This window comes from Acartia tonsa, chromosome 3 (genome assembly GCF_053477335.1).
Source record: "Acartia tonsa isolate MP-2025a chromosome 3, ASM5347733v1, whole genome shotgun sequence".
NCBI classification, from domain to species: Eukaryota; Metazoa; Arthropoda; class Copepoda; order Calanoida; family Acartiidae; genus Acartia; species Acartia tonsa.
The window spans coordinates 46,025,630-46,049,308 of NC_137262.1; the positions used below are offsets into that span (position 1 = coordinate 46,025,630).

The window sequence follows — 23,679 nt, forward strand, 5'->3', positions numbered from 1 at the left end:
CCAGATTTTCATGTTTTCTAATAAAGTATAACTTGTGGCGGGCTAAAATAACGATACCCCCATCCCCTCCACTCCTGCTGGATGAACGGCCTGGCAATTTAATGAAACGGGAAATAGCAACCAAAATTGCCGACAAATTTTCCCCTGTCATAATATCCAAGTATATTCTACATCCATTATTCTGCATCTCAGCTACAGATAATCATTCTTGAAATAGCGGAGATAGCACAAGGTAGTACAACTTTTTTTCTGCCTATTGTAGCTTAAATATATTATACAATTTATTGAAATACATACAAGGCTGTCATTTTTAATATTATATTGCTGGACAATAAGATTCAAGCAGGCTTTTGGGGAAAGTTTTGCCTGTGACTTCAGTATGTTTTAAGCTCTTCTTCTTTTAAATGAATTTTGTAAGGCTCGGCAGGTACATCTGCACGCAGTATTGAAGTCATAAAATAGGCTGCACCACTGGCATAAGCCACCCAATGAGCCTCAGCCGCAGCTCACCCTTGTCACCCTTCAGCCCTTTAACAATAGTACACTTATATTAACCGCAGCCACTCTAAGCCGCCCCATTTGCAAAAATACTACTAAAATACTAAAAGCAAGAATTAATAATTATTTCATGTAAGTTGAAAAATGCGCCAAAAACAATATGAAAATTGTCCGACAAAATTTTCTATCCTAAGGTCGTCGTAGAGAAATTAAATTTTGTGTTTTAAAATTTTACTTTCACTCAATATAAGATCATTTAATATTTTGTTTATTTGCCTATGGGTAATTATTTCAATATGAATTCAAAACAATTTGAAAGGAGTATATATAGAAAGGAATTAATTATAAATCAATATCAGTTTTAATATTAATAATTAATCTAACCTTTGTGTATTTTGAATTGTTTTGTATACATTTAGTTGGTCAGGTAGAAGGGAATTGACGTTAGTACACAGTTATGGAATCTTAACGACAAAGATTTTTTTATCCAATCTTGACAAGAGAGGTATTTTTGGAAAGAGGAATATATATAGAAAACGCCTATGAAAATTAGAAAATCCGCAGAAATCATATTTGCAAGTTATTTGCAAAAATCTGCAATGCTAATTTGCAAAATTAATTTTATGCCTTAAATGACTTATTTAGAAATTTTTTTTTATGAAATGTGTTCATTTATAAGTTTAGAACATAATTAGGGCAAAAAAAATTTCTTTAGTGTTACTTTTTTCACCTTATATATGAAAAAAGCAGTTTCTCACATTTTATGATATAAAAAAGGTATAGGAACAAAAAATATGATTTTTCTTGATGTAAACACAATAATTGGCATAAAATCTATCATCCTAAATGTAAAAATCAGATATAGAATCCTTTTTAGAGCTAATATAGTGCAAAAAGTAACCAAGATATTTTTTCAAAGTATGAAAATCTGAAGAAAATAGTTCTTTTTGCTTTTGATATACATATCAGATAAATGTATATAAAATTAGTGATTAAAAACTATAAAACATCTTATAAGTTTTTTCAACATTGTCATTGATTAAATTGCACTTTTAGGTTTAAGAATTACCGAAGTAGTGCATAAAAACTCTTTTTATGATGTAATTAATCAAAATAAATGCAAAAAAAACCAACTACAAAATGGTCTAGTGTATTATAAAAAACGCCTAATTGTTGATTTGAATTTATTTTGTTTAATAACTTAATAAAAAGAGTTTTTATGTGCTACTTTGGTAGTAAGTAAACCTTAAAGTGCATTTTAATCAATGATAGGGTTGAAAAAGTTATAACTTGTTTTATAGTTTTTGATCACTAATTTTATATACATTTATCTGATATGTATATCAAAATCAAAAAGAACTATTTTCTTCAGATTTTCATACTTTGCAAAAATGTCTAGGTTACTTTTTGCACTATTTTTGCTCTAAAAAGGATTCTATATCTGATTTTTACATTTAGGATGATAGATTTTATGCCAATCATTGTGTTTACATCAAGAAAAAACATATTTTTTGTTCCTATACCTTTTTTTATCATAAAATGTGAGAAACTGCTTTTTTCATATATAAGGTGAAAAAAGTAACACTAAAGAAATTTTTTTTGCCCTAAGTATGTTCTAAACTTATAGATAAACACATTTCATAAAAAGATTTCTTTTTAAATAAGTCATTTAAGGCATGAAATTAATTTTGCAAATTAACATTGCAGATTTTTGCAAATAACTTGCAAATATGATTTCTGCGGATTTTCTAATTTTCATAGGCGTTTTCTATATATATTCCTCTTTCCAAAAATACCTCACTTGTCAAGATTGGATAAAAAAATCTTTGTCGTCGAGATTCCATAACTGTGAGTAGGAGGGAGAGAAAATAAATTGACGTGCTTACATTCTAACAAAAAAGTAGCGGCATTTTTAATAATATTTTACTGTGGTTGGTTACTATAATCATTGGGTGTAGTCACGCCAATCCCTAGATTCTCTGAAGTATCTGCTTTATATCCTTTAAAAGACCTTCATGGTCTCCATGAATATTTACATTTCCACTAAATATACATTTTTTTGTTGTCAAAAATAGGTGATGTCCAATTTTTTTCGGGGTAGGAAGGGGCAAAATCTCGATAATACCCAACGTTAATTATAATTTTGCGGTGTAGGTAAAATGGCACAGAATATTTTTACCCTTTTCATACCGCCCCCCCTCTTTAAATATATCAAAAATCAGTTTTAACCTGAGTTTACCCTGATAAATTTGCATTTTTATAATTTCAAGATGTTTTAGAATCACGGTTAAGTACCCGATAAAAATTTTCCATTTTAAACGTTACCAGGGCGTTGGTGTCATGATCTTTTTCTTGAAATCCTTACTGTAATGACTTATTTCTGATTGGGAGAAAAGTCATTTTTGTTTAAGTTATCAATTGAATAAAACGCACCTAGTGTCATTTTTTGCTTGTTTGTTTGAATTAGTGGCGTGCACAAAATTCACCAGGAGGATAAAAAATCATTAAGGGGTAAAAAAAGGGGAAGCCATGTCTTCTTAATTTTGATTATAAGGAGGTTTTTGGCAACCGAGTCTACACCCTCTTACCACACGCTAGAAGGCTCTTAAATTCAAAAATATGTTCCCAGATGCAAATTTACCAATCCTAAACCTTTTTGTAAACTTTTTAATTCTAAAATTATTTAGTCGGGCGTTGATGTCTAAGAAAGAGTCTTCAGCTATTTTCAAAAATTTGCTTGATTATAAGAACTCCATTGCTTTAAGTTGGAGCCGTCTGCACCTCACTGCAGACATTTAGTCCTAATGCTGTACTTTTTTTATTAATCACAGTCGAATTCAAGTCTAATATAGGGCAAATTTGTGATGTGACATTTAAAGACCACAAGACTTTGGAATTAATCTTTAAAATTCTTCAACGCTACGTGTTCCATAGTATTTTACACACACACACACAAATTGTAAAGAAATCAGCTGATAAATGTTTATTTGTCAGTGTGTTTATTTTCCTTTGAAATTTTGGTGCAGTGTTTTAAAGTTTTTAATGTTCTAGTGAAATATTTTTTGCTGTAATCATAGTCAATAAAAATTGCTTAGTACAGAAAAGAAATATTATATAACGAAAAAATAAAATATTAATGTTTTCTAATAAAAATAGAAAGTTACATAAGTGACATGGCAAAAATTGTGAAATCATTGTTATTTGTGCTATTTTTAGGTGACATAAAGTTATAATTTTGGTATATATATTATTCTATAGTTAAGAACAGGTTTACGAGGTTCGTTAATAAAGATACATTCTTCTTTTTTTACTGAGGCCTGTAATATTAATTTGGCATCGGCTCTTTGCATCTAGAAACTCTATTTCGAATGCTTTAGGGGTTAGAGAGGCGGCTGTAAAGAGGCCATTGTTTAACCATCCAAGAATTTAAAATTTTTATTCGATCTTTAAAAAGCTGTGTTATTTAAACAAGCACATTATTTAACAATCGCCTATTTAAAGATAATTCTTTTTCATAAAGGAAAGTTTGCTGATTCTTGTATCTATAAGATAAAATCTATAGTAACTACATAGCAGAAATTTACGTTTAGCTATTTTGATACCAACTTATGTACATGTTAGATGTTGTCATCCTTGTTTAGTAATTATTCAAAGTAACGTTTTGACACTTGTAATCCCAATTAAGAATAAATTGAACTAGTACATGATTAACAAACAAGGATGACAACATCCATAAAAGCGAAGCTCTGAAACGGTAAGACAAACGGACATTAACACTTGTATAGTGTCAGAACTGAATAAACAGAATATAAATGTATAAGAGTCGAACCATAATTGTAAGTAAATTTGTTGAAAAACTGCTGGATACAGGATAATGTTTATAGACATACTTACATTTTTAGGACTTGATTATAGAGTTGCTTCGCTTATAATATTGTTCTTTGTTGTCCCAGAAATCAATATACCAAAAATCAGATCAAACGGATAATTAGACCACTTAAAAATTTGTTGTTAAAAAAGTATAAAAATCAACATGTTTAAAATAGACGTACGGACATTCTGGTAACGATTTTAGAGTTGCTAAGCTTTCTAAATCTTACCCAACTACTGCAGAAATCATCATGCAAAGTTTGAAATCGATAGGACAATTCTAACATGCCTAAATTAACGAAAAATGCTATCCGTTACGGACGAACGGACGGACGGACCCTAATTATAGAAAAGCTTTGCTTTTAAAAATATTCTTTAGCCTTACAAGATAAGGCATAAATAATGTACAATAGGTATTCAACTGATTTTGAATAACAAAATTTTTCCTCATGTACCTTAACCTATTACAATGCCTTATCCCAGTTTCCCATTTATCAAATTATATGGATTTTGTGACAAATTATGACAAATATAACAATGATATTAATATCATAAATGTATCAAATAAAAAGCATTATTTATCTTTATTAATATCAATACCTTATCATATTATATTGATCATCATAGCTTATTCTGGGATCTTAAGGGATCATGCAACGGAGATAAATTGATGTACATCATTCTGAATTATGATTAACAAAACTACCTGTAGAGAAAATTATTTATAAATGTTTACATTGCTTTTTCGAACAAATAAATTTATGAAAAGTACCCGAAGTTTTTACACCCAAAAATGAGAGAACATGTCAATAAAACCTAAAAGGTATAATTTACAGTCCAGTGCCTCCTCCCTCCCTGAGATGTTTTATGTAGATACTAGCGGCAACGCCCCTCGAGGCCGCTAGTTGCACTTGACATTTTAGTTTTGAAAAGAAAAAATCCTTTTTTTTAGAGTGTTTTCTCTGTGGAGGGCTGAGGTACCCTACCTCAAAATAAACTTCTTTGGATCAATGCGGAGCTTCACTTTTAAGAAGAAGCATATTGGACCAACGGTTAGCGAGATTTTAAGCTACATTTTATTCATGTGTCAATTAAATGGGCTTTTATTTCAGCCCATTGTATATATGGGTCATCTCAAAAAACGCCTAGCTCAGAAAACGCCTATCAAATTATACAAAAAATGTAATCATATTCAAAAGCTTTTTTCGGTTTTCAAAAATACAAGTGTAAAACTTTTACTTTTTTTTAACAAATGTACATAAAATAACGTTATTTAATTTCAAGATTAAATAGAAATAAAACATATGTTTTGATTTAACTTGATTCACTACCCTTAGTTTTGCCAGAAGTTTCGCACGCTTCTCAATATACCTAATATTAAAATTTTTAGAAAATATAAAATTAAATGGACATAGATGACATATACAAACAGATTGGTGAATCTGGAAGACAACAAATCAAATATGGAATGGCAATGTGGATAATTAAGGTCAATATCGCAGATATTCTTTATTTGTTGATTATCTGTAAGTCAGAAATTCACTTTTTGCCTTAAACCTTGCTCCTCATATAAGATTATTTAAAACATTTGAATTCCTTTACTATATAAATGTAATTAAATGTAATTATATAATGTAAATTAAATAATCAATATTTACACAACAGGCTTTGCGTTAAATTTGGGGGGGGGGGTGTCAAAAAACCACTATAAGTTTACTTAAACATTACAACTTATTCGGTATAGACATTTTCTAGATATTTTGCTTCATTTTATAGCTTAAATTATAGGGGGTTTGAAAGCTTTTAAAGCAATATTTCAATAAATATTAAATATGAAAGCAAGATGACAAAAAAATCACCCAACCTTTTATGTATAATATTCAGTTTATAATACAATGTTCTTAGCTTATATTTTAGAGGAATAACACTTTTATTTTCATAAATTCAAATAACATTTTTTTGTTTATCAACATATTTTTTTAGGCGTATACGCCGTTCTTGATCCTACAATACACATTTGTGGCAAGAAATACAGATTTTGTTTGCTTTAGGTAAATAACATTTAACTTGAATTATTAAAGATATGGTTTAAAAAATAATCCATGCATGTTTTCGTACTTTTTCTTTGAATATTTATCAGTCAACGCCGCAATTACAGTGACCCAAGTATAGTAAAAAACTAGAGGGGGAAGGGGTTAAAAAATGTATGTCCCCATCCCAAGGACCTTGTGCCGACTCTTAATTGGGTCTTTGAAAATCAACCAAGCAAAAAACAATTTGCTAGCAGACGTAAAAGGTCCATGGAAAATGGGGGCAGGTGAGATAGTTATCTGTATATACATCTATACTATAGATCTCTTGTGACTTAAAACCACTATTCATTTAATATTTGATACAAACTACATTCAAAGACAAACGTCCCAAAATGCTTTAGCTGCAAAAAAAGTTAGTTAGTTGAGGGTAAAATGTTTTTTTTTTAGTGGACAAGAACAACTGGAAAACAAATGCCCTGAAAACACTGTGACCAAATGTGATAAAATTACTTTCTCAGGAACATTTGCAATAATTGTCTGTGAACAAATATGTTTTAGTTATGCTTAATTAAGATGTTATCATCCTTGTTAAAAGTGGAGCTTTCTATAATTTGGGTCGGTCCGTCAGTTCGTAACGGTTAGCTTTTTTGTTTATTTAGACATTCTAGATTTGCTAGAACAGTTAATAATGTCCTTCTACTTTATTCTGTACTTACTCAATTTTGCACCATCTTATGTACAATTTTGTTCAGACTTACAAATTAATGTTATGCTTATTAAGTTCTTACATTCTACAAGTGTTATTGTTCGTTTGTCCCTCCTCTGATTTTAGAACTTTTTTAGAAATTTTATGGATGTTATCATCCTCGGTTTAATACTATCTAATGGTTTGCATTAACTTATTTCTAGTGGTATAATAATCTAATTTGTGTGTGTAATAATTATTCCCGAAATGGTGGTATTTGCTCATATAAACCATAAAATAACAATTTACATCACATAGGATAGATTAATGTTTTCTAATAAACAAAAAGTTAAATAAATTGAAAGTAGGGGTTTTCTTTTTTTTTTCTTTATGTCCAACCCCTGCGGTGGACTTTTATCTAGCAAGGCTTTAACCCGCCGGGCTACCCTGAACCTAATATAACCTAAACTTAGATAAATACAACAAAAAGAAAACTAACACCCTCCCTGTTTTTAATTATCTAAAAACAAGATGGGGGGGGGGGAGTGTTCTGATATGCTCGCTATACATTTGGAGGTAAACCAAAAACAATGATTTGCAGAATGATACACGAATGTTTTTTTTTTATTCTTATTACTTATGTATCATTAATAACTTTATGTATTTTATTATTTCGACACGTTGGCTTTTAAATTTTGGGACTTTTTGTTTAATCAAAATATCAGTGACCAAATTTTCCATAAATAATTTTAGTCTAAGAAAGAATTTTGTTTATCATAATCTGGGATTTAAATCAATTTATCTTCCATTTCCTTTTCCCTGAAGGTCCCGGCTACTTTTAGTCTATTTATTAGAATACTAGTCCCTTACATATTATGATATTAATTTTGTTATGACTGACTATAAAATGATGACTAGAATTTATATTAAGGCCAAACCATTACAAAATTAGGTATAAAGCACTTCCTATCCTATATGTAATAAAGAATCAGGATGTCTGTCTATCTATTGGTCTGTATGTTCGGTATAATATCTCGTAAACAGCTGGATTGATCTTTCAACAATTTTCAGGAATGTTTGACATAGGCCTAGGGTATGTTTTAGGGTATTTTAAGGGAGGGAGGGCTCGGCACTCCCTATGAATATATGGTTCAGAGAAAAATAGAACCCCTAACTTGATGTAAAAGGAGTATAGAGTACATTTTTCAATAATCCATTCCTCCTTCCTATTAAGTTCTTGTTAGGGGTCCGAGTTTTACGGGTTTAAGTAGCTAACGTACGGACCATTAGGTCTATGTGGACATGCCTAAGTTTTAGAATAGCTGTGTTACAAAGAAAACTTGATGGTAATATGTTGGAAATGTATGTTATCCATCATAGAAAATACAATTTTGAAAGAATGGAATCTTGTATGCGACAGGTCAGTAGCAGATTCATTTTCTTATTTGTGATGCTACTCTCTAAGTGGTCGTGTCTGTCTGTATGTCTAACTGACTGTCTCTAACGCTAATTTCATTTGTTTAAAATGGACGAATTCCTCCATCCTTTTTAACTATCTTTATTATTCCCTTTTTTCTCCTTCCCTTTTTCTCCCTCTCTTTTTTCTCCTTTGCTTGTTTCTCTTTTTCTCCTTCTCTTTTTTTCTGCTTTTCCCCTCTTCTCCTTTTTTTCCTTTACTTTTTTTCTTCCTTTCTCCTCTTTTTTTCTCCTTTACTCCTCTATTTTTCTTCTTTACTCCCTTTCTTTTTCTCCCATTTTTTTCACTTTTTATCTCCTCTCTTTTTCATTTTTAAAAGCGAAGCTTTTCTATAATTAGGGTCGGTCCGTCCGTACGTCCGTCCGTAACGGATAGCTCTTTTCGTTAATTTAGGCATGTTAGAATTGTCCTATCGATTTCAAATTTTTTATGGTGATTCCTTTAATAGTTAGGTACGATTTAGAAAGCGTAGCAACTCTATAATCATCACCAAAATGTCCGTACATCCATTTTAAACATGTTGATTTTTTACTTTTTTAACAACAAATTTTTATGTGATCTAATCATCCGATTGATCTGATTTTTGGTATATTGATTCCTGGGACAACAAAGTATAATGTAATAAGCGAAGCAACTCTATAATCAAGTCCTAAAAATGTAAGTAAGTCCATAAACATTATCCTGAATCAAGCAGTTTTTCAACAAATTTTCTTACAATTTTGCTTTGACTCCTATACATTTATATTATTATTATTCAGTTCTGACACTATACAAGTGTTAATGTCCGTTTGTCCTACCGTTTCAGTGCTTCGCTTTTATGGATGTTGTCATCCTTGTTCTTTTACATCTAAATTTATCGTAAAATTTATAGGAATACTTTTATAATATTTAACTTTGAATCTACAACTATACCCCATTCTTTAAAAAAAGATGTAAATCCCCCCTCCCTTTACCAATAATCTTGTGTTATGTACGCCCCTATATCTATCTCTCATATCAGATGCATTTAATATATTACATACAGTTGGTGTATCCATATTCTTTACCCGTTTACCTGCCCTTCTATGTAATTATACCTTTTTACATGGTCATCTTTTAACAGGGAAGGAAAGGACATGGTCATTGAAGATTTTGTTTATCTTCAAACCTTTTCATCCTTTAATATTTACCTTCTACCAATGCAATGGCAGGATTAGAATTAAGGGAAAGATTGATCTATTGACTATTGTCCAATTACTATAGTTTTTTTGCGTATACTTAATTATACAGCAAGTAGGATGTCTGCTTGTCTGCCTGTTGATAAGGATAATATTTATATATGCAAATAGTTATCCCAGTTCCATTTTTTTATCATTAAGACAATACAATAAGAATAAGTTAATTTACAACCTCTTATCTCGTCAATCTAATATATGAGAATTTAATTAATAACAATTTATCGTTCTTTACGTTTTTAATCATGCTATAGACATAAAAAAAGACAGACTACATATATTAATGACCTTGATAGTAGCTTCGCTGCTAATTTTTTAAAATTATTCATTAAATGTTCAGAAATTGGATGAGCAAGTCGACAATGTCATCCTTGATGTTTGGATTTTTGGTGGGGGCTTTGGTTCTGGGTAATCTTTCTGATAGAATAGGCAGGCAAGTACTTGTATATTGTATAATTATAGAGTCGCTTTGCTGTATGTTTGTATTAATTTTCTTTGACTGTTTGTAAGGGGGGGTGGGAAGTTTTGACACATTTGCGTAAACAGTGAGTATAGGCTTTATCTTTGGATTAAGAGGATAAGTTATTAGGGATAAAATCATTCTTATATGATAAATTTCCCCCAGATTTAAGATTTTTTGGATAGGCCTCCAGGTTCCGGAGCTCCAGGCCTCCAGGTGGTCTCTCTACAGGTAAAAATTAAAAATAAGATTTTTTTTTTAAGAGTTAGAGGTTAACTTATAAAACAAAATATGCTTCTTTTTGATTGTTATTCACATATTTGAAGGAAAAAATGCATATTTTGTTTCATACGTTGACTTCTAACTCTTCAAAAAAAAATTTTTTTTTTTCATTTTTACCTGTACATAGAGGACCTGGAGGCCCGCAGCTCCGGAACCTGGAGGCCTATCCAAAAAATCTTAAATCTGGGGGAAATTCCTCATATAAGAAGGATTTTATCCCAAATAACCTATCCTCTTAGTCCAAAGATAAAGCCTATACTCACTGTTTACGCAAATGTGTCAAAACTTCCTCCCCCTTGATTTTTCTTTTTTTGCTGGTTCTATTAAAAGTATTTTTTTAATAGTTAAGTAAGTAAATTGTAGAAAAGCAACTATTATAACTACATTACATCTGTACTGTATGTTTGTTTAAACGTAAGAATGAGTGTAGAATAACTACTTCATAATCAAATAGCCTGTCTGTATGGACAAGTCAGAACAGTTATTGATGTGTTCAATGTTTTAATTAGAAAATGTTTTCTCCATTTCAATTATTAGGCATAGTTTCTTTGGTATGAAGTTTTTCTTATGTTTTAAAATTTTTATTTTTAAGTATCCCTTCTATTAAATATGTTCAATTATTTTTTTGTAGCCTCTTTTTATCACCTTATTTTTTTATAGGAAAACCAACATGACGTTTAATCTGTTGGGAGTTATTTTCTTTAATTCAATATCTTCTATTACTACCGAATTTAGTGTTTATATTCTCTCTAGGTAAGAACTTTTCTATGTATATAGTATGTATAGTATAAGGATCTCTGTCTGTCTGTGTGTGTGTACCGTGGATCTCGCCAATTACTGAACCGATATGGTTCTCCTCTACAAGTCAGCTTCTCATAGGTCCTGAAAAGGTTTATAACTATTTTGTAGGAGTACCACCACTCTCCCTTAGAAAAAAGATGATCACCCAAATTTTTTTACTTTTTCATTTTAAAAATACGATTGAAATAGAGTACTGACTCCCCTACCCCTTTAAGAGGTTTACATTTATTTGTCGTCCACTGTCCCATCTCAGGAGTCCTGAGATGGGACAGATCTTTCATAAAATCTATCTATGTGCAAATCTTTTTAAATGTTTTTTTTTATATTTAGGTTTTTTGTTGGTTTCTTTGTTTCTGGAAAGATTTTATCTATAGTTGTTTTAATGAGGAAACTTTACTTTTTATGTTGGAGGATTTTTAGACTCATGAGCTTTTTGGACACGAAAATTTTAGAATAGGCAATCCAGAGACATATTATTCATTCAAGAAATTTTGTAGGCATTACCATTAAAAGATAAGACTAGAAATTATGATTCCTAGAACGACAATCCTTAGGCAGAATAAATACGGACCAATAACAGGACACATCCAAGACATATTAATTTCCAGTTTTGTTAGCCCGGGACTTAGGCCCCTAGGGGAAATCAAAACTTGTTTTAATATCATAATTTTTCAATATCTGTGAAAAGGTGTTTATATTACGATGCGATAAATGATTATTATTTACATAACAAGTAAAGTCAATATAAATCTGTAGTGAATTGGTAGGAGCAAGTTATCGAGGTATATATGGTATTCTAATTACGGGTGCTTATCCATTTGGTATTGTCTTCCTAGCTTTTGTAGCTAATCATGTCAGGTGGGGCAACTTGAAATTTTTCTTTATAAAGATAGATAGAAAGATAGTAAAAAAGATAGATAGAAATATAGATAAAAAGATAGGTAGAAAGATAGTTAGAAAGATAGTTAGAAAGATAGATAGAAAGAAAGTTAGAAAGATGGATAGAAAGATAGATAGAAAGATGGATAGAAAGATAGATAAAAATATAGATAGGAAGATAGATAGAAAGATGGATAGAAAGATAGATAGAAAGATAGATAGAAAGATAGTTAGAAAGATGGATAGAAAGATGGATAAAAAGATGGATAGATAGATGTAGAGAAAGATGGATAGAAAGATAGAAAGAAAGATAGGTAGAAAGATAGATAGAAGGATAGGTAGAAAGATAGTAAGAAATATAGGTAGAAAGATAGATAGAAAGATGGATAGAAAGATAGATAGAAAAAAATATAGATAAAAAGAATTTATCCCTTACCAATTATAATTTTTAGGGATTGGCGAACAATAACTGCCCTGACTTCTGTTATGGGTTTACCCTTCCTTGCCTATCATTGGTACCTGGTAGAAAGTCCTCGCTGGTTGCTCAACACTAATAGGTAACCTAAATTATTTTTTACTAGTTGAAACACAGCTACTTTAAAATTAAGTTATGTCCTTACGTCTTGTATTGCCTGTTGCTGTTTTTAGAAGTGATCTAAAAGAATAAGACAGCAGACAATGAATTCATGAACATCCCAAATGATGATGAACAAAATATCTCTTCTGTGGATTTAAGAATTGGTTGAACAGTTTAGACAATGTTAGTTTATAAAATTACCAGATCTTTTAAAGCAACTATTGAGTGAATATGTTTTAAAAACTTTGGGTACCAGTATGATTTATAGTCAAATGTTCCCTTCCTCCTGATTTTATTTTATCCTACTAATTCATTACTAATTGGCCTAACTCTACATCATGTAGAAATATAAAATGAACAACTCTATAAATCTTTACCCTATGAAAAGACCAATACAATACTACTTGAAAACATATAAAGTTTACTATACAATGTTATATGTATATAGTATATACCATCAGATTCTAGATGTGTTTACATTAGAACAACAAATGATACTAGTATAGTAGAGTAGAAAATAATATATGCAACTGGATTTGCATATGGAGGCTTAAACTATTTATGAAATAGCTTCGAAACTGACTATATCCACTAGAAAAGAACCGGCTCTCAGCCATATTAAAAAACATTTATAGCATTTTATTACAGAAATTATATCACGAATATTAAATTAAAATTCATATGATTAATACCAGTTTTGTTAGGCCGGTACTTGGCCCCTCGGGGCAAACAATACTGGTTTTGATTTTATTATACTAATTTTTAATATTCACGGAAAGCCGTCTATAATACGATGCGATAAATAACTAAACCTGTATTTATTTTGTGATCATAAGTTGCGTATTTGTATTTTGCTTTTACTATACTAGATAATCTTTGTCTATCTAGTTTTATAGCCTTTTATTCCTCAGAAGTAGAGATTTATACAGATTTACATACAGAATTTCAATACAACAAGCAATTTTCTGCTTTTTATGTACACCATCTGTGTCATTTAATGTTAATGAAATTACACTTTTTACACAATTTTGCTTTAATGACTTTTTGAAAATTGTTATTCTTATTTTCTTTGCTTGTTCTGTTGCAATAATTCTTCAGCCATAGATGTCCAAGGGGGGTAAAAGTGTGTTTACCCCCCTCAAAAAAGCTTGGACGTCCTTATCTACAGCATTTTTATTTCACCTTTACTCTTTCATTTTTTAAATTGAATGATATTTCTTCCATCTCTTCTAGATAAGGACTAAATGTAACTAATTGAAATTTATTGTTTTTGGGTGTTTTTCTATGGATAGTCTCTTTTCAACACTAGTACCGTGTATTATTCTATTATTTCTATATCTTTATAAAATATTTAGAAATGAGGAGGCAAAGTTGATTCTGGATCACTTGGCAAACGGTAACAACAATGGAGAAAGTCCAAAACAATCCTTTACAGTCAAACAACGTCCATCGGGTAAAAATCATTATTTTTATCATTTAGCCTTGCTATTTTTTTTTAAACTTAAATACAAAGAAAACCACTATAAATAGGCTATTTTACTTCATATTGAATTTTGATTGTGATACATTAACGCTTATTAAAATATTTTTCGCATTAGATAACTTTTTTAGGTGTAGACAAAGGTTTTGACACTGTTCTTTACGTTTCTATTAAACCAAAATTTTTATTTTATTATGTAAAGCAGCAAGTAATCAGTCTACATATATGATTAAATGTTACTTGTAGCAATAGTCAATGTACAGATTAGATCTAAATCTAATGTTAATTTTAGATTCTGTAAAAGAATATGTATGGCACCTGTATGGGAAGGACAAGATTATGAAAATCATGGCTGTTCTGGCATTCAACTGGTTTGTCAATGGTGCTACTTATTATGGCCTCACACTTGCCTCTGGTGATATAGGTATAACAATTCATATTAGGTTATTGAATATTAGAATCTTCTTGCAGATTTTTTTCATTAATATAAATAAAAGTATGAGCAATTTCAAAAACAAGTTGATAATATTTTTTAAAATTAGAAATTTTAATTATACATATAGAAACTTTTATGGCTAATTTAGAAATGCAATTTTACAATTTAGGTACTGACTTGTATAGTGGAGTTGCATTGAGTGGTTTTGTAGAGATGCCTGCCATCTTTTTAAGTTACATGGCTATTGAGAAGATTGGCAGAAGGTTAGTTATATGTTTATCTGCTTCTTAGTTCTAAAACTACAAAACAAAATATTTTCACTTATGACTGACTGTTAAGAGCTTTAAAACATGGACCCAGACACCTAAAAAATGTTTTATTAAGAAGTTACTACACTAGACCTTTATTGATGTCTTAATACCATCAAACCAACTACAAGTTAAACATTTCTTAGATTATTTTATTATTTAGGTTGGCATTGTGTCTTTCCATGTTAATAAGTGGAGTATCCTGTGTTCTCATACAGATGTTGCAAGGAACTTCATTAGCACATTTAGGTATTTATGTAAATTAGAAAGATTGATTGATTTTTAAATTCAAAGATATTGATCTATTGACGAATTTTTGATAGATTGATTAATATATCAATGAATATATAAATGTTTTCATTGATGGGTAAATAGATTGATAGAAAGATGGATAGATTGATGGGTTGATGGATAGTTTTTTTTATATAGATTGATGGATAGATTGATGGATAGATTAATGAATAGATTGATGGATAGATAAATGGATAAAATGATGGATAAGTTGATGAATAGATTTATGGATAGATTGATGGATTAATTAATGGATAGATTGTTGGATAAATTGATGGATAGATTGATGGATAGATTGATGGATAGATTGATGGATAGATTGATGTATAGATTGATGTATAGATTGATGTATAGATTGATGTATAGATTAATGAATGATTTATACATTGATAAATTGATTGTGGTGGATGAATTGATGGAGGAAAACTTGTCAGAATTATATTATGTTGGTATTTAATGTTAAAAGTATTTGTTTTGTTAACAGAATTTAATATATTCAAACATCCTTTTTGCTTTACCAAGCAGAAATATAATTAAAACTTTAAGCAGAAAAGCCTAATAATAAAGTCATGTCTGTAAAACTTTCTAAAATTTTAAAACTTAACATTTCTTTGCAATGATTTTGAAAAAGTAAAGTAAAAATAAAATATTTTAATTCTAAAAAGTTTTGAAGAAATTTAACTAAGCAGACAAGGAAAAAGATAATTGCCTTCCCTAAAACTTTACAATATATGTATTTATTATAGAATTCAGAGGAAAGAATGTTATTTTAAAAGTATTAGTTTGTGAAAAGGTTTCAATTAAAAGTTGCTATTTTTTCCAATAAGTACTCCATATATTATAATTGTCAGTTTGTAATATCTTTAAAAGAATACATTACAATTACTAATCTATACAATGCAATGGATTAAATAATATCATAAAATCAAATCAAGGTACAATCAATATTTAAGAAAAAAAAATATTATAATGCATTTCACATAGCTAAAGATATATTTATCTTGATTTCCTATTCATCTTGCACTTCCTATTTATTCAGAGATCTTAAGGGTAAAGATAAAGAACAATAAATTGATCTACATCCCCAATGCTCATAAACAACATTACTCCTTCTGTAAACTAAAATTAGTGCTTAAATACTTAAAATGCACAATTTGTTTTCTGTTGGTCCTTTGAATTTGCTATTTCTCTCCTATACTTAAATTGAAAGTGTTTTTTTACTCTTATTTTACAGTTTTTGTCATATTATTTGTTTACTTTTAGATTTTTTATCTTAATATTTGAATAAAGATATTTTGAATTAAACTAATATTGCAAAAATACCTATGAAAATAATCACCCTTGTAATATACATGGAACTCTGACAAAGTAATCCTAATTGAATAAAATATGTTGAAGATATGCATGAAAAGTTTTAGAAAAGTTGAAATTGTTCACTTGGTGAATGCTAACAAGTTTAAAGCATTGGCTTGGAATACTTTGTCTTAAGTAATTCTTATAACAAGGACAGTAACATATGTACCTAGCATAAAATAAACAATTGCGAATAAAGATTTTTCAAAAACATGTTATATTTCCTCCTCATTTGTAAAGCGGGAGAAGGGGCATTATACATTATTTTTTTGCCTTCATTGCATTATGTATGTATATATTCTTATTTTTTTAGGAATTTTATGTGCCTTTCTCGGATAGATATGAGATTTGATGTTCAACCCTATTATTTCGAATTAATGTTAATAGAAACACTATCTAGCAGATTTATCTTTAATTAAACAATTTAGAAATATCCAATGTCATCCTTGAAAGCTTTGTATAGATGCAAACTGTAATAGATTATGACACCTAGTGGATTAATTCTGAACTAATTTGTTTAGGAATATCTTGTGCCTTACTTGGCAAGCTGTGTATAGCTGGAAGCTTCAAAATTGCCTACATAATGTCCAGTGAAATTTTAGCTACCTCCATCAGAAATTCAGGTTAGTTTGAGGTTTAATTGATCAGTACAGACTAAGATTTCAGTGATTTCATTCAGCTTCGCTACTAATCATCCTTGTTTCTATTATTAAATATAGAAAGTTTATATATCCAATCCCTTTATAGAAATGGTAAAGCAGTTTAAAGAGAATCTAACAATATTATTGATCATACAGTGTACACAAATTGGTACGACAGAGCAGTTATCATTTTTAATTTCATCCATATGTAATAAGTCAGCTATAAAATGTTGGATTTCTTAGGATAAAGCTAGGTTTCTGGATATTATATTACTCAAAATATTGTTGTTCGTATAAAAAGAATAATGTGACAAATATAAATTAGAAATATCATCGTCTGTAAAAACCTTTTTTAGTGTGGACGAGTTATTGTGTCTGACTTACTATCTAGGGTTATAAATCTATTCTAGATATGGACCTTTCTTATATCTTTTCAAGTATTTTTATCTCTCATTCTTTTTATGACATATTGCAATTTTTACAACATCAACGTCATTCTGGAATAAGATGGAGAATTATTTTGAAAACGGTTTTCACAGGAAATATTGATACAATACTTTTTTCCTTCTTTTTTATCTTAGCATTTTTCAATGTATTTGCCTGTTTTTTTTATGTTTTACGGTACTTCTCTTTATCTTTAAGTTTTTTAGACAGATTAAAAAAGAACAAGGACATTACCTCCTAAATAAGCGAAGTTATTATATTATTTTTAAAGCTTTGGATATTGGCAATTCTTTTACTTTTAGTAGCTAAGACTTTTTTCTTATTTACAAGAGCATTCAGACGAGACCAATACATAGGACAAGCTTAATGCAGACGTACATACAAACCAACACACAAAATCTATAGAGCAGCTGTGCTTCTAAAAAGATGGATTGAATTTCAATATCAACATTTGACATCTTTTCATCATAAAAGTTGAAAAATGCATTTTTAGTGTTTCTTCAAAACTGCCAAAAAATATTTCTTATTTTTTAAAGTTTATTAATATTTTGCTAATTACAGCATGAATATTATAGATCAAAAAGTTATCTAATTTTTTTGTATCTTTACACTTCAAATTATTTAGTAATCTCCTTTAATATGGAGCCAAATTTTCACTTTCTCATAGATCCCATTATTTCAAAATATCCCAAGACACATTCAAAAATTCAATTTAACTGTTTGACTTATTTTACGGACGAAATGGAATTGAAACCGCCATTTTTTTGTAATAATGTATTTGGATTGTTTCTACAATTTGTTACAATTGGACCAATAAAACGATTGTTTATCTAGGCTTTATAGATTTATTTATCTAATAATGACTGCTTTTTGTGAACACTGCTTAGCTTATATACATTTTTCCACTCCTATCTAAAGAGTTGTTTGTGTGTGTATGTGTGAGTTAGTGTTTTCATAAATAGAAACAAGTATTACCATAAAACAGTTAGGGAGTTGAATCCATTTTTATAGAAGCAGAAATATAATCTATGATTATGGTTTGGACCCTCTAAAACTGTAATCTACCTTTCCACTTTCCCCTCTCTTGGTGAAGATATCTTCAACGCCGATACGATTTTTGAAATGTAATTTCTACTTTCCCTTCTCTTGGTGAAGAAATCTTCAACGCCGATACGATTTTTGAAATGTAAAATTACACTTTCCCCTCTCTTGGTGAAGATATCTTCAACGCCGATACGATTTTTGAAATATAAGATTCCACTTTTGTCTCTCTTGTTGAAGATATCTTCACCAAGAGAGGGGAAAGTGGAAGGGTAGATTACAGTTTTAGAGGGTCCAAACCATAATCATAGATTATAGTTCTGCTTCTATAAAAATGGATTCAACTCCCTAACTGTAAAATGAAGATATTAGCAGACAAAGATTTTTCTGTTTTCTATTTTTCTGAAATAGTACCTTTTAATAAAGTACAAAGAAGATATTTTCCTGCCCTATATAGCCTTAACAAAGTTGACAAAAATAGCATTGTTTTTTTCTTATTTAACCACTTGAAGATTCCTTCTTAGAACAAGACATTTATAAGGAAAGGACGACTTATTTTACCGGCTATTTCAAGATAATTTGCTTCAAACAAACAAAAATACAACTTTATATAAGACGATCATATTTGAGTCATACAAGAGTCTTTTAAGATATTGCCTTCTTAAAAATGAACACACAAAAAGAGAGTATGTCAAAATTTTATGTCCATGTACAGTTTGTACATATAATGAAAGATCGTGTAATCAAAAGGCTAACTGCCATGAATGTAAGTTCAGCCTTATCTATTTTTTTTCTACTATAGTATTTTAGACAACATTGACCCTTCCCTGTTTTTGTGTTTGTATAAAGTGATAAAATTGAAAAGTGCAAAAACTTTTGAAAAGAAATGTTTTTGATGTGTAACATAAGTTAGAAATCAAGGATGATATTTTCCAAAGTTATAATGTGAAGCTATCTTTACAATGTGATTGTTTATTTCAAGAGAATTGTGATTTTCAAGATGTTAAAATATTTGAACTATAAATTCATTCTTTGTAATTATATCATTCCCCTGTCATTTATACATCTATATGTATATTTGTCTGAAATTATATTCATTGCTATTCGTAGTGTCATCCTTGTTTTGAGTTTGGTTGTAAGTAAAGATTTTAGTTTAGGGGATTTTTTAAAAGAAGGGTTTCATGCCTCCAAGCTAAATAGCCTAAAACCATCACAGAACCAGCATGCATATTCTTTAAACACAAAACATTATCGGTTATATTAATAAAAAAACCAGGGTGAAGCCAATTTTTTTTTAGTTGGTATAACTATATCAAAGATAATCCTTATAAAATATTTTGACACCTTGTGTTACTAAGGAAAGAATAGTGAAGATTCACAGGGCTCGGCAACCGCTTAATTCAAGTCCGACATTTCCTTTATATGCAGCTTGGGCTAGGGTTGAATATTCATGTTTTACTCGGGAGTAAACTGACAGCATCTATATTTTGTTTAAATATTTTACTGCTGCAGCCTATGCTTTTGATTTGTTTTTGGATTGGATGATGGCTGCGGCTGCCGAGCTTGTAAATAAAAGAATGTTTTCACAGTTTTATCTTAATATTTTCCTTTTCACATGAATCAATATTAATTTTTCCTTTCAAACATCACTTTTTTGTGCATCTCAATATATTACAGTGTAGCTTTTCTTTGAGTAGGGTATTTAGTCCACATAAAAACTAGCGCCTTTTCAAATGTAAAATCCTCAAAATATACAACCCGATTGAATGCTGGTTCATAAAATGATTTAATTAACGTTGACATCTTCATTGGAGAGGCATAGCTTTTCTACTAGTGTCATTTGCCTGTATGTTTGCTTTTTAACTTTCTATTTTCTACCCTTCTGTTAACCACCTTCTGTTTGTTTTCAAGATCTTCAAAGTGATAACACAATCTGCAAAACTCATTAAATATAGACAGTTTTACACTCTAAAAAGGCAATACATTACAAAAAGGCTAAAAAATGCTGTAATAATACGTCGTAACATAAAAAAATATTATCATATTAAGTGGTAAGCTTTTTTGTCTGTAGCGAAGGATCTTACTAACCGCTGAACCAAAATAATATTCCTTGACATTGAAGCTACTTATAGGTCTAAGATTGGTTTTAAGCTATTTTATTTATATATTATTGATATAGTTTAAGACCATTTTTCTGCTCTTCCATATTGCTAAATGCTAGGACCGCAGCCGCTAGTTATATATATAAATTAAACAATAAAGAATTTCTGAAGATTTTTAAATTAACAAATTTTATGCAGTGCAGCTACTCAATGTTTTATGAATGAAATTGTAGGTATGGGTGTCCTGTCAGCCGCTGCGAGGGTTGGCTCCATGCTCTCTCCATTCATTGTTATGGCCGGTGAAACTTATTCAGGTTAGGTTTCATAATTTAGGTGTATCTATCTGATGAGATAGGTTTACCTACATTTAATTATGCGATTCTAGCATATATGTAGTAATGAGACAAAAACCTTAAAGGGCTATAAAATCAGGAATAAATTCTAATTCGTTTCACTTCTGACTTGAAATGATAAGAGTAAACAGAAATTTATAAAGCCTAATTTCCAGCACCAATATGAAGCTTCTCGAATTATAATAATAGAAGGAAAGTTAAAGTTTAAGTATTGTCTATTTGATAAAACCGTAAATGAACTATAGATGCTGGTTTGGAGAGCTCATTAGCTTGCGAAAACTTTGTTATGATCATTAATGTTTAGGAATTCAATTTACTGTTTTTGGAATTCTAAGTTTGACTGGTGGAACTTTGAGTTTATTGTTACCAGAAACTAAGGTATCAAGTTTTCTTTTGTTGTTCTTTGCCTTTCTCTCTCTCTCTTTTCCACTTTTGCTCTCTTTTTCTTTCTCTATCTCCCTCTTTCTTTCTTTCTTTCTATCTTTCTAATTTCATCTTTTATTCTAATCTCTGTTTTCTGTTTTCCTTATCCTTCTTAGTCTCTATATCTTTGTTGATATTGTTCTTAAACTCTAATTAACTCTTTCCTTTTTTTCTATCTCCTTTCCTCTCTCTCTCTCTACCTTATTCTTTTCATATCACTTTAACTCTCTAATTTCTGTTTATGCCATTATTACCTAATTATCTTGCTTACTTTTATTTAGATTTATGTTTTTTTCTTCTCTCTTAAAGTAATTTTTTATTGATTTTTCTTTTTCTCTCGAGAAAATTGTCTTTAAATAAATATTTCAGGGTAAACCACTGGCAGAAAATGTATCAGAAATGCTTGTTGATAAATCCAAGAAAATTGACACTATCTGACAGTATCGAAGAAAATACATTTAGAACATTTCATTTTTGTTTTGTTTTTATTAGTTTATTTTTGTATCTGACTTTATGTATTCATAATATTTTCTTTTTTCGTTTTAATATATATTTGTTATGATTTTTAAAAAGAATTCTAGATTCTATTTTCAATCCAAGTATTTATTCTTTACATCCATAATATTGTATTTACCAAGTACCAAGAATAGTTAGGGCTTTGTGATGCGCAGCTTTTCCAAACTATTCCATTTTATGATTTTATTTACAAAAAAAACATTTTGTTTTCGAATCTTTGTATTTCCCACAAACTGACTGTTCAGCACTGAAACCTCCGGCCTTTAGCCCTATTTTATAAAAAACTGAAAATGAGTTTGTACAGTTTTTTAAAGCGAAGCTTTTCTATAATTAGGGTCGGTCCGTCCGTCCGTAACGGATAGCTTTTTTCGTTAATTTAGGCATGTTAGAATTGTCCTATCGATTTCAAATTTTGTATGGTGATTCCTTTAATAGTTAGGTACGATTTAGAAAGCGTAGCAACTCTATAATCATCACCAAAATGTCCGTACGTCCATTTTAAACATGTTGATTTTTTCACTTTTTTAACAACAAATTTTTATGTGATCTAATCATCCGATTGATCTGATTTTTGGTATATTGATTCCTGGGACAACAAAGTATAATGTAATAAGCGAAGCAACTCTATAATCAAGTCCTAAAAATGTAAGTATGTCCATAAAAAATATCCTAAATCAAGCAGTTTTTCAACAAATTTACTTACTATTTTGATTTGACTCATATACATTTATATTATGATTATTCAGTTTTGACACTATACAATTGTTAATGTCCGTTTGTCCTACCGTTTCAGTGCTTCGCTTTTATGGATGTTGTCATCCTTGTTTTTCTATGCCCTACCATTTCGGGGCCTATGTCAGCAGTGCTCTAACCCTCTGGGGCTTCCAAGTACCCAACCTAACCTATCAATACTTGAGTAATAAACGAAAAACCATCTCCGTTTTTGTCAATTTATCTAAAAATAATAGAGGGGGTGGCAGTGCTTGACCTGGCATCTTTTTCTACGGCCTATTACTGATGTGGACAGTTATAAAGTAGCTGCACTTCTATTCATAATGCAATGTACGTACATCACACTAAACAGTGCCTTAAAATACTGTGATAATTATCATTTTTTTGTATTATTTTTATTCTTTGATAATATTGTATTTCATTTACTGCATTTAATAAACTTATTTATATATTACTCATGTTTTGTTTTTATTTTAGTAGCGAATCTACTCTTCATATCTTTTACGTTGGTTGGCAATTTTAACATTATTTAACATATTGCTCCAGGGCTTTAGGATATTTTTTTTGTAGAGGGAATGGGTATAGTCCCTTTCTTAGTAACGCCCCTTACGGGGCGTATCTTCGTATTTTCACAGTAGATTTTCTCCTATTTCTAGCCGCTGCAGGGGGCTCTAATCCTGCGGGGCCAATTGCCTAACCCTGCGGGGCAATTACCTAACCCAATATAATCTAACCGAACCCTATCAGAAGCCATTTTGAAAATACGTCGAATCGCCTCTTAAG

The 23,679-nt window shown here is 30.0% G+C and overlaps 2 protein-coding genes and 1 long non-coding RNA gene across 3 annotated transcripts in view; all 3 read left to right on the forward strand.

Moving 5' to 3' along the window:
• The window catches only part of poe (E3 ubiquitin-protein ligase-like protein poe), a 415,170-nt gene that overhangs the window by 242,018 nt on the left and 149,473 nt on the right, over positions 1–23,679 (forward strand). The gene's annotated exons all lie outside the window — the stretch shown is intronic.
• Positions 5,724–6,984, forward strand: LOC145315274 (uncharacterized). The gene is made up of 3 exons (XR_013878002.1): positions 5,724–5,857; positions 6,352–6,419; positions 6,849–6,984. It is a non-coding gene; the product is annotated as an uncharacterized LOC145315274 (long non-coding RNA).
• LOC145314338 (organic cation transporter protein-like) lies at positions 8,381–23,350 on the forward strand. The gene is made up of 14 exons (XM_080154211.1): positions 8,381–8,506; positions 10,118–10,210; positions 11,180–11,272; positions 11,651–11,705; positions 12,075–12,178; positions 12,652–12,756; positions 14,132–14,229; positions 14,549–14,680; positions 14,862–14,955; positions 15,164–15,249; positions 17,166–17,267; positions 21,106–21,186; positions 21,530–21,603; positions 22,018–23,350. Exons 1-14 carry the CDS (start codon positions 8,430–8,432, stop codon positions 22,084–22,086), a joined length of 1,263 nt encoding a protein of 420 aa, XP_080010337.1. The 5' UTR covers positions 8,381–8,429; the 3' UTR covers positions 22,087–23,350.

Coding starts and splice junctions, on each gene's coding strand:
- LOC145314338 (XM_080154211.1), top strand. CDS start 8,430: ATGGTAATATGTTGGAAATGTATGTTATCCATCATAGAAAATACAATT. Junction 8,507..10,117: donor TGGAATCTTGTATGCGACAG/GTCAGTAGCAGA, acceptor TTAAATGTTCAG/AAATTGGATGAGCAAGTCGA. Junction 14,681..14,861: donor ACTTGCCTCTGGTGATATAG/GTATAACAATTC, acceptor TTTACAATTTAG/GTACTGACTTGTATAGTGGA.